This window comes from Mirounga leonina, unplaced genomic scaffold (genome assembly GCF_011800145.1).
Source record: "Mirounga leonina isolate KUSES-001 unplaced genomic scaffold, KU_Mleo_1.0 Mir_180, whole genome shotgun sequence".
NCBI classification, from domain to species: domain Eukaryota; kingdom Metazoa; phylum Chordata; class Mammalia; order Carnivora; family Phocidae; genus Mirounga; species Mirounga leonina.
The window spans coordinates 10,898,819-10,910,921 of NW_023270469.1; the positions used below are offsets into that span (position 1 = coordinate 10,898,819).

Here is a 12,103-nt window from a genome sequence, read left to right on the forward strand (position 1 = left end):
ACCTGCAAAGTTTGTTTTAGAGTTCTGAAGCAACAAATATTCTCAAGCACATGCAAACTCAAGAAATGCAACACTCATGGGTCTTCCTGGAGGAAAAACAGAAAACATCAGCTACCTGACAAGGCAATCCAAGAAGAAATAGATCAAAATAAAAAATCATTCAAGAATAGAGAGGCTATGATGACAGACTAGTGGCAGGCATCAAGAATCAACTATAGAAATAACAGCAAAACTACCAAAAGGACAGGTGGGGGAGAAAAAGGAGAGAAGAGGGCAAATGAGTGTTACTTTTCCCATTTTTCACAATAGATCAATACTGTCCAAAATTTAAAAATGAATTTAATATGAAACCTAGTGACTCTATAACTTTTCAAATTTTCATAATCTTTTCTTAAAGTTTAGTGGGATCATTCAAGTAGAACATATATTTATGAGATACATAAATAATGTAAAGCAATTCCCTTGGCTTCCATTTGGTTTCTCCTTTCTCTGTCAATTTCTATTAATAAAATTTTGCAAACTTATTTCTCAATCCCTTTTTCTATTTTTTTTTGTCTAGGGTAGTGCTTCTCAACCTGAGGCAATTTTGCCCCCAGGAGACATTTGGCAATTTCTGGAGACATATTTGGTTGTCACAACTAGGGGAAAGGTGCTACTAGTGGGTTGAGACCAGGGATACTGCTAAATGTCCATCAATGCACAAACAGCCCCCAATCATAATAGGCCAAATGTCAGGAGTGCCGAAGTTGGGAAACCCTGCTCTAGAAATACCTAGCAATGCCTGGAATAATACTCGCTGGTATTAATCATTATTTCTGAGCTGTGTGACTCTTGGTGATTATTATACTCTTTTCTTTGACATTTCTGTATATCTTAAAATTTTATAATGACTGTATCAGTTAAGTCACTAATATTTAATATTTAAAACAAAAGATAAAGGTATGCATGTGTATAAAACTGTCACAAAAGCATCTTATTATAGTCTTGAGAATTATCAGGATTGCCAGTCTCAGAAAAGTGGAAATTTTTTGGAAGTGTTAGAAAGAATGTTCCCTCACATTTGTGAAACAGCTTGACTACCAGTTACTAGCTAGCAATGTAAGTCAGAACAGAACACAAAACAAAACAAAATAGACCACAAAATATTTTTTTCTCCAAGTAGAAAGTGTTTCAGTTTTATAAAGGCACGGTACTATTAGAAAAGTGAAAATCAAAAACAATTAATATTAAGTAGTATCATGTACTCATTTGAAAACACTTTCGCTGCCACAGCCCAAGTGTATTGACGAAAAATGGTTCAGATGGAACTAGATTTTTATGTACTATGTGATTTTTCAATTGGAATAAGTCTTCCAATATAATCTAAGCTCTTCATTAAAAGTATATTTGCACATCATTTAATTGCTTATATAATCAAAACCTTATTCCTGTCTCTTACAAATAATTCAAAGCTATAGGTTTCTTGAGCTGTATATGATGGATCATTCTCATTCTTTCATAAACTGCTATTTATCGATTATCTTTCATGTAACAGGTAATGTACTAGGTGCCAGGAACACAATAATAAATGAGCAATGGATCTGCTCTTAAGAGGCTCAAAAATAATTAAAAGCCAGTATGAAAAATATATCTTTGTCGTTTTTTCAACATTCTTTGAAAGTGTAAGACGAGGTCCTCTAGAGACCTGTGGGAGGCTTCATGGCGGAAGGCTGTGAACCTGAGTGTCACAGGTTTCAGTAAACGGCTTGGGGAGATTTTGCGGATGAAGGAAAGCAAATGAAGGGGTAGTGGAGCCAGATGCCATCAGGGGTCCATGAGGTTTCTTTCTGCTGCAGGACGTGCAGAAGTAGGGAAAGGTCTTTGTAGATGTCCCTCCTGATGAATGTCAAAAAAGCCTTAACCCTGTGCATCAATACTGGACATTCACACTTTCTCCTTAGTATTTGGGGAGAGTTCTGAAAACACTGCAAGCACAGCTGACACGCTCTCCAGCTAATTTTTGTGCAGGCTGAAGTTGAGGGATTACCAGTCAAGAAGACTTTGGATGGTACCTCAAAATGAGGATGTTCCCACTGTTTCTGGGGGAAAGGAAAGTACATGGGTATGCCCTCTCACTAGTTAGAACCTCTCTATTAACCAGTAAACCCAGATGTTTTCCCATGATTCTTTCTTTTGACTCTTTTGCTTCTAAAGTTAATATAAATCAGAAACAGATTCAGCAGGATTCTATAAGCGTCTTGAAGAATAACCGTGTTACTAAAACCTTTCCTGTTTTATGAATTTACTTCTGGTATTTTTTTTTTTTTTTGAAGGACAGTTGACACACAATGTTACATTAGTTTCAGGTGTACAGCATAGAGATTTGACAACTCTATACTATGCTGTGTTCACCACAAGTGTAGCTACCATCTGGCATCACCCAACACTATTACAATGCCATTGACTATATTCCCTATTCTGTCCCTTTTGTTCCCATGGTTTATTCATTCCATAATCAGAGTCTGGTCCTCCCAATCCCCTTTAGCCATTTCACCCATCCCATACTGCCCTCCCCTCTGGCAACCACCATTTTGTTCTCTGTATCTATGAGTCTGTTTCTGTTGTTTTGTTTTGTTTTTTAGATTCCACATATAAGTGAAATCATATGGCATTTGCCTATCTCAGTCTGATTTATTTCACTTAGCATAATACCTTCTAGGTCCATCTGTGTTGTCACAAATGACAGATCTCATTCTTTTTCATGGCTGAGTAATATTCGTGTGTGTGTGTGTGTGCGCATGCATGTGCGTGTACTGCATATATAATCTATACTGCATATATTTTGGGTATTACCCCTTGTCGGATATATCATTTGTAAATATCTTCTCCCATTTAGAATGTTGCCTTTTTGTTTTGTTAATGGTTTTCCTTGCTGTGCAAAAGTTTTTTATTTTGGTGTAGTCCCAAAAGGTTATTTTTACTTTTGTTTCCCTTGCCTGGGAAGACATAGCTAGAAAAATGCTGCTAAAGCTGATATACAAGAGATTACTGCCTGTATTTTCTTTAAGGAGTTTTATTGTTTCAGGTCTCACATTCAGGTCTTTAATCCACTTTGAGTTTATTTTTATGTATGGTGTAAGGAAGTGGTCCACTTTCATTTCTTGCATGCAGTTGTTCAGTTTTCCCAACACTATTTGTTGAAGAGGTTGTCTTTCCCCCATTGTGTATTCTTGCCTCCTTTCTTGTAGATTAATTGACTGTACAAGTGTGGGTTTATTTCTGGCTCTCCATGCTGTTCCATTGATCTATGTGTCTATTTTTGTGCCAGTACCAGTTTTGGTTACTATACCTTTGTAGTATACTTGAAATCTGGGATTGTGATCCCTCTCACTTTGTTCTTCTTTCCCAAGGTTGGTTTGGCTATTTGGGGTCATTTGTAGTTTCATACAAATTTTAGCATTATTAGTTCCAGTTCTATGAAAAATACAATTGGTATTATCATAGGCATTCCACTGAACCTGTAGATTGCTTTGGCATATGGGCATTTTAACAATATTAATTCTTCCAATCCATGAGAATGGCATATCTTTGTTTGTGTTGTCAATTTTTTTCATCAGTGTCTCCTAGTTCTACGGTATTTTTTTTTAAGTGAACCAAGTTTTCAATTAAGCAATTATCATCCTTGGTAAAAAAAAAAAAAAAAAAAAAATGTAGCATTCTGGTGAGTGATGTTGATAATAATAGAGGTTATCCGTGTGTGTGGGCAGGGGATATATGAGTTTCCTCTCAATTTTGTTATAAACCTAAAATTGCTCTAAAAAAGGCAAAAAATTAAACAACCATAATTATAACTACTCATAATAGTAGTTGCTTGTTTTGTTTTTGTTTTTTTTGGAGTCAGATGTATTGAAGGATACTTTACAGTAATAAAAATCACCCTTTCTTTGTGTAGGAATTTTGACAAATGCATAAAGCCATGAAACCACCACCACACTTAAGATACAGAACGCATCCTTCACGTTGGGGAGCGTGTGTGCTGTGGTAAGTGCTGCGAATTGTGTGGGACTGACGAGTCACAGACCTGTACCCCTGAAACAAATAATACATTATATGTTAATAAAAAAAAAAGGACACACAGAAGAAAAAAAAAGAACATGTCCTTCACCTGTTCCCCTTTGCAAAATTCCTCTCACCTGAAGCTGTTACAGAGATTCTTTTTCTGCTCCCATGATTGTGCCTTTTCCACAGTATCTTAGTTATTGAATAATAGTCCAGCATGTAGTATTTTACATAAGGCTTCTTTCACTTAACATAAAGCACTGGAGATTCATTCATGTTGTTGCATGTATCAATACTCCATTTCTTTTTATTGTTCAGTAGTATTCCACTGTATAGTATGGATACACCACAGTAAAATGGGAAGTTTAGTCAACCACTAGTTGATGGACATTTGGGTGGTATCCAGTTTTAGGAGACTATGAATAGAGCTAATATAAAACTTTACATACAGGTTTTTCATTTCTCTTGTGTACCTAGGAATGGGACTGCTGGATCATATGGTAAATATGAGTTTAACCTGTAAAATAATCTGCCAAACTATTTTTCAAAGTGGCTGTAACATTTTGCATTTGCACCAGCTATGAGGGTTCCAGTTATTCCGTATCTTCACCAGCATTTGGTATTGTCGGGGTTTTTGTTTTTTAATTTTAGCCATTTTAATGGTTATTCTCATTGTGGTATTATTTTACATTTTCCTAATGACTAAGGAGACTGAGAATTTTTTATGTGCTTTTTGAAACCTGTATATTTTCTCTGATGAAGTGCATGTGCAAATGTTTTGCCCACTTCTTAATTTGAATTTTTTTTTAATATTGATCTGTGAGAGAATTCTTTCTATATCATAGACATTAGGCTTTATCAGATAAATATATGTGTATATACATATATATTTTTTTAAAGATTTATTTATTTTAGATAGAGAGAGACACCTGAGTAGAGGGAGGGGCAGAGGGAAAGCATTTTAAGCAGGCTCCCCACTGAGAGCAGAGCCCAACATGGGCCTTGATTCCAGGACACTGAAATCATGATTTGAGCTGAAATCAAGAGTCAGACACTTAAATGACTGAGCCACCCAGGCACCCCTCAGATATTTATTTTGTAAATTTTTTTTTCCCAGTGTTTGGCTTTTCTTTTCATTTTCTTAACAATGTCATTTTAAAAGCAGTTTTTAAATTTGGTGATACTCAATTTATCGTTTTAACATTTTTATGGATCATGCTTTTGGTCGGCTATATCTAAAAAGTCTATGCCTAACCACGATCACTATGATTTTTTTCCTATACTTTCCTAAAGAATGTTATAGTTTGTGGGTTTATATTTAAGTGCATGGTTAATTTTGAGTTATTTTTGTATGCAGTTTGAAGTATGGGTTGAGATTTTTGGTTTTTTGGTTTTGTTTTGTTTCAAATTATTCTAGGACTATTTCTTGAAATGGACTATTCTTTCTCCATTGAGTTGCTCTGGCAGCTTTTTCAAAACCAACTGAACATATATATATTCTGGGCTCTCTATTCTGTTCTTTCAATCTACTTCTCTATCTTGATGTCAGTATCACATCGTCTTGAATTCTGTAGTTTTGTAATATGTCTTAAAATCAGGGAGTATAAGTCTCAAACTTTATTTTTATTTTTCAAAATGTTTTAGTTACCTTAATTATTTATCTACTCACATGACTATTCTTTGCTTTTCTGTACACATTTTAGAATAAGCTTGCCAATTTCTACAAGAAAAAAAGGAAAAAGAAAAACACCTACTGGGTTTTGATTGGGATTATACTGAATATGTGTATCAATTTTAGAAAAATTGACATCTTAACAATATTGACTCAATCTACAACTATCCTATTTTTACTTAGTTCTTCTTTAATGATTTCTCATCAATGTTATGTAATTTTGTTATATTTATGCCAAAGTATTTAATATGTTTGGTGCTACTGTAAAAAGTGCTTTTAAATTTCAATTTAGAGTTCTTATTAGGAAAATACAGAAATATAATTTATTTTTGAATATTGACCTTGCATCCTGTGATCTTGCTAAACTCATTTTAAAAAGAAAAAGAAATTCTTACAGAATTCCTACCCAGAAATCCAGATCATTTATAAATAGAACATTTTATATCTTTCTGATCTACATGCCTTGAATGCCTTTTCTTATTGCATGTGCTAGGACTAGCAGTATGATGTTGAATAGAAGAGGTGAGAGCAGACATCCTTGCCTTGATCCTCCTCTGAGAGGGAAAGCATTTCTTTTTTTTTCTTTTTTTTTTTTTTTAAAGATTTTTATTTATTTATTCATGAGAGACACAGAGAGAGAGAGGCAGAGGGAGAAGCAGGCTCCCAAGGAGCAGAGAGCCCGATGCGGGACTCGATCCCAGGACCCTGGGATCATGACCTGAGCCGAAGGGAGACGCTTAACCATCTGAGCCACCCAGGCGCCCGAGGGAAAGCATTTCAAGTCTGACTACTCAGTATGGTATTAGCGGTCAGATTTTCATGGATGCCTTTTAAAAGATTGAGGATGTTCTCTTTAGTTCCTACTTTGGCTTTTATCATAAATAGGATGTTGAATTCGGCCATTTACTTTTCACATATATTTTCAAGAAATGGATTTCCATGTTCATAGATAAATAAATTCCTTAAGGACACCGGCATTTACGAAGTTTTGTGTCTGCCAGCACAACAGTAATGGGGCTTTATCATTCAGGCTGTGCTTTACGTCAAACCCCTAACAATGTAATCTACGACTTCTGACACCACACAGTAATAGCAGCAGTCCCACGGGATTTCAGAATCACCTGCACTTTAAAAAAAAAGGATGAAAGAAGGATGTAGAAAAAGACAGTACCAATTAATTAGGGATAAGCTCTATTTGGGACCAGTAAGGACTCACACTCATTTTTGTTTGATTTGTCCTGCTTTTTCAAGGCTTCTGTCTTCTTTCCTACCAAAACATGGCTAGATATAAAATTTTCAACATCTCTAGCTTGTGGGAGAAAACCTAAATGTCAATTTTTTTTCATTCTCATTTTTCCATTTTTCTGTCAAAGAACATCTCAAAGCTCTTTTGTCTCAGTGAAGAGGACTAGCATCCTACTGTTTCAATGAATGATCCTCAGCGACTTTATTTAGATCAGAAAGCCAGAGATCGTCTTCACACCCCTTCAACCTCAACCCTCCTCTAGATCATATTGAATTTCCCTCTGTATGTGAGACCCTCCTTAAGCCGCATGCCACTGTGTGGTTGAAGCCCTTATCATTTTTCCTGTCTTACATCAAAGGTCACTTTGCTGGTCTTTAGATTTATACCTGGTCTTCATGCTTTCAGTTGGATCATGAAGATCAAGCTATTTCTCAGCCTTAAATTATCCAATGTTCAGGTCCTAGTGCCCTCAGGATAGTGTCCACATACCTTTCTTCTGCTTATAAGGCCCACTGTGCATGATTCCATATCTAGAAGCCCCTTAGCCACCCAGTCTATCTCAGTTGGAAAGAAAAAACAATGTGCCCAAGGCACCGCAGATTTCCCATATACAGAAAAGGGGGCATTCATTGTTCTGTAGCCATCGCTCTTCTGACTGATAGAATAAGAAAGAGCCCTCCATGCAGAGAACAGTCCTACGACTTTATGTGGGGATGAGCCTTAAGCCTAAAATAGATGTACAAGACAAGGCCAAGGAAACTCTCAATTACTGTTTCATTAATAACTTAGAAATTACTTAGCAGGTCTCTAAATACTTAAACTGTTTGTAAATCCATATACCTCTGCATCCCCGTGGCCACAAAAGTTTAATTTTCTGGTTTCTCAACCTCAGCACTACTGACATTTTGGACCAGATCATTCATTGCTGCGGAGGGCTGTCTTGCACATCATAGTATATTTACCAGCATTCCTCACCTCTCCCTCTAGATGCCGGTAGCATTCAACCCCCCAACAACTGTGACAGCCCAAAAACATCTCCAGACATTGCCAAATGTCCACCGAGAGGGAAAAACTACCTACCATGGAGAATCACTTCCGTTGAATGAAAAGGTGCTATGTGTTCAAGTTCATGGCAGGAAATTTGTAAGAAAGAAGCCCTAAGGACTGGTGTAGTGACCTCGGTCAAAGCAGACACTTCCCCAGGGATGATAGCAAATGGAATAAGGGGGAGGGAGGAAGCCAGCCTGGGCCCCTGAAGGGTTAAGATCAGAGCCAGCACTGAAAACTGTGTGTGACGTACAGAACAATTTTCTATAGTCACAAAATCATTGTACTCCCCTGAATGCATCCTGAGCTTACAACCTCATCTCTCTGCACATAATTTTTCTCTCCACGCAATATCCTATGTCATCTTCATGTGATTGTGAGAGGCCTACTGGCAGAACAGCAAGTAGAGATGCCAAAGATTAGGGATAGTAGGTATAATGGCAGACAGTTTTTTACAAGTGTATATAAATGTTTATAGGCCAGTATCAGCTTTGCTTTTTAACTAAGCAACTTCTGCTATGTATCCCCATCAATCCACTGCATTGTTAGATCATCTCCTATGTTGAGCTCCTGGAATAAAATTTTATTGTAGGGTATCTTTTTAACATAAATAAATGTTTCTCCCATTCCCATTTTAAGTCCTGGAAATAACTAAAAGCATAAATAATTAATACATCAGTCTCCATATGTATGGATATGTATACTCATTTCATTCCCTGCTGAAAATAAATATTTTCTGTGAAACTATATTTGAATTTTAAAATTCTGGTTTAGAGTGTTAATACATTGAATATACAAAATAGTACGTCCCATTGATTTAACGTAAACACAAAGACACACAAACTGGAAAAAAAAAGAGATTTAAAAGTTGAAATATGTTTGATAAAACTGGCATTTGATTCTACTGATGCTCTAATTTCACCACAGGCCCAACAGTAGAAAACTCACATTCTTCACAATTTTACGCAGCACTGAGGCTTTCCTAGATGGACGATGGCATGCAGACATTTAGGAATGCTGGGATATGTTTACAAACCAATCAAATTGAGATGCTTAGTGGGTTCTTTCTCTTAGAATCTGAACAAAGCTTGCCACCAAGCATTTATTACAGGGCTTTGCACTTTATAAGGGTACCTTGTTTGTTGACTGACTGGAAGAATTACCTCAGGCACTGCTCATGCATTTTCACAACAGACGTGTGATTAATTATTCTATGATAGAAACATGACTTGTGCTCAGCCATGTTTACAGCCCACTGCCAGCACTTACTGTCTCCCCTGCAGAGCAGAGGTCCCAGTTTATAAGCTGCTTCTGAGTGCGGTCGGCCCGTGTCTGTAACCACTATCTTCCTCACCGGCAGATGTTCCTTATAAGAAAGGAATCCGGTGTCATTGGTCCTAAAAAACAGTAACAACAACAAAATTCTTAAAATTATTCTGATTAACATAATTATAAAATAAGCAATAGCCCTTATTGCATTTCAAAGCCAAGATATTCTGAGATAAGTCTGCACATGCAAAAGAACAAGGATCAAATTGCCCATTTGAGTGAAAATATGGCCACAGTTTAATGTCTCCTGCAGACTGACTATAGTTGGTGATTTTGAAATTCAGTTGACCATTTTCTTTAAGTAGACTGTTTACAGCAAGGTGATCATTTTGTAATGTATGAAGGCATTAAATCACTGTGTTGTAAACCTGCAGGTAATACAATATAGTATGCCAATTACAATTCAGTAACAAAAAGAAATAGAAAATAAATAAATACATAAATAAATGATTAATTACACTTAGTGTAATGACTGATACTGCAGTTTTAGATCTACTAAATTGGTATTTGTTTCTATTTTTTCCCATAGGATTTCTTGTATTTCTGCTTCCTCTCTCCTACTTTTCTTGGTTTACTCCATATTTCTTTGTATTCAATTTTATTTTTATTCACTGTTTAGCTATATGTCTGTTTACAGTATTTTAATGTTTGCTTTATGGATCCTTACATAATGCATCTTTAATTCATCCACTTTAGTTAGATTTTGTGTTATATTACTCAATATAAAATATTAGAAGCTGACTACAGAATAATATCCTTACCCCCTGCCCACATTCCCCCTCAATACACACCTGTTCCTTGGGCTACTGCTGTCATATATTTTAAATCTAGATGTCATAGATGTTATAATACAGTTAAATGGTAAATTTTCTTTTTGAATTTAAACCCCGGCTTTTCTATTTACTGACATATTCATGATTTCCAGTGTTCTTCATTCCTTCCTTCCTGAAGATCTGAGTTTTCATCTGGCATTATTTCTCTTTAGCCTACAGAATTTCTCTTAGTATTTCATATAGTGCAGTTCTGTGGGTAACAAATTCAGCATTTGTTTAATCTGAAAAGGACTTTATTTTGCCTTCATTTTTGAAATATCTATTTGTTTCGTATAGAATTCCAGGTTGACATTGCTTTCTCTTTCAGCACATCAAAGGTATCATCCCATTGTCTTCTGACCCATGTTTCCGATGAGAAGTCAGCCTGCATTTGTACCTTTGTTCCCCTGCATGGAATATATTCCACCAGATCTATCCAACCTGGCTGCTTTTAAAATATTTATCTTGATCATTGTTCTTTTGGGTTTTTTATTTTTTATTTTTTAGCAAACTGAACAATAAGCCAAAGTGTGGTTTTCTCTGTTTCATTCTGCTTCAGACCCTCTGAGTTTCTGGAATCTGTACATTGATGTTATGTTATATATGGGCTATGGCATAACAAAGTATCCTACAACTTGGTGACTTGAAACAACATTTATGATCCCTAGTTTCTCTGTGTCAAGAATCTGGGCAGAGCTTAACAGGATACTCTGGCTCAGAGCCCCTCCGAGGCTACAACTGAACTGCTGGCAACAAATGCCGTCACCTCAGTGTTTGGCACGGGGAGGATCTGCTTCCAAGCTCGCTCCAGTGGCTGGTTGTTGGCAGTAGTCTGTTCCTTGCCACTGGATGGACTGAGGGCCTTGGCTATTGACTGGCTGTTGGTTGATGATCAGCCTCAATTCCTTGCCACCCGGGCCTCTCCCCAGGACAGCTCACAACATGGCAGACTGCTTTGTCAAAACAAGAGTCAGGGAAAGAGGTGCAAAGAAATCAGAAGTCACAGTCTGTTGGAACCTAATCTCAGAAGTGACTCTCGCCCTCTTATCATATTCTATTTATTTGATGCAAGTCACAAGGTCCAGGCGACACTCACAGGGAGGAAATTACACAAGGGTGTGAATAACTGGCAGTGTGGCTCATGGAGGGCCATCTTGGGGACTTGCTACCACAGACGTTTATTAAACAAATTTGAGAAATTTCCAGCCATTGTTTTTTCAAATAGTTTTTGCCTTGTTTTATTTCTTATCCTTCAGGGACTCTGATTTCTTGCCTGTTAAATCACTGATATTTTCTCACAATCCACAAAGGTTCTGTTAATGTTTCTTCCAACCTTCCCCCTCACCCCACCTGCCATGTTCCTCAGATTAATGATTTTGATTAAGTTGTCTTCAGGTTCATTGAAGACTTCTTCTGCTAGATCTTATTTTCAAGTCCTTCCAGGAAAGTTTTCACTTCAGATGTTGTGCTTTCCTATTCCAAAATGTATTTGCTTCTTGAATACAGTTCTCATTTATCTGCTCAGTATGCCCTCTCTTCACTTGCGGTTATTTTTACCTTTAAGTCTTCAGGCATGTTTATAATAGCTGCTTTAAAGTTTTTGCCTACTAATCAAACATCAGTGTCCCAGAGTCTATTTCTAATAACTACTATTATTTTTCTTAACTTTGGATCAAATTTACTCTTTTTGGGAATATATAACAACTGTTACAATGTTCTGAATATTATGAGTGATACACTATAGAGACTCTGGATTCTGTTATCATTCTCTGAAGACTTCCTTTTTTTTTTTTTTTCCACAGCTAAATCACAGTCTTATCATAATAAATTGTGGAGGTTTGGTTTTATACCATCTTAGGTGGGCTGGCATCAGTTTTCTTTTTAGTTTTCAATCGTATTCAGTTTTGGGACACAGTCTTTGCTGTGAAGACACGAACCCTCTGTCATTTCTGAGGAAAG

The 12,103-nt window shown here is 36.5% G+C and overlaps 1 protein-coding gene across 1 annotated transcript in view; it reads right to left on the reverse strand.

Moving 5' to 3' along the window:
• The window catches only part of CNTNAP4 (contactin associated protein family member 4), a 257,652-nt gene that overhangs the window by 40,915 nt on the left and 204,634 nt on the right, over positions 1-12,103 (reverse strand). The window contains exon 15 of the mRNA XM_035024744.1: positions 9,273-9,400. Within this exon, the coding sequence (XP_034880635.1) occupies positions 9,273-9,400 (128 nt within the window). The remainder of the gene's footprint in view (positions 1-9,272; positions 9,401-12,103) is intronic.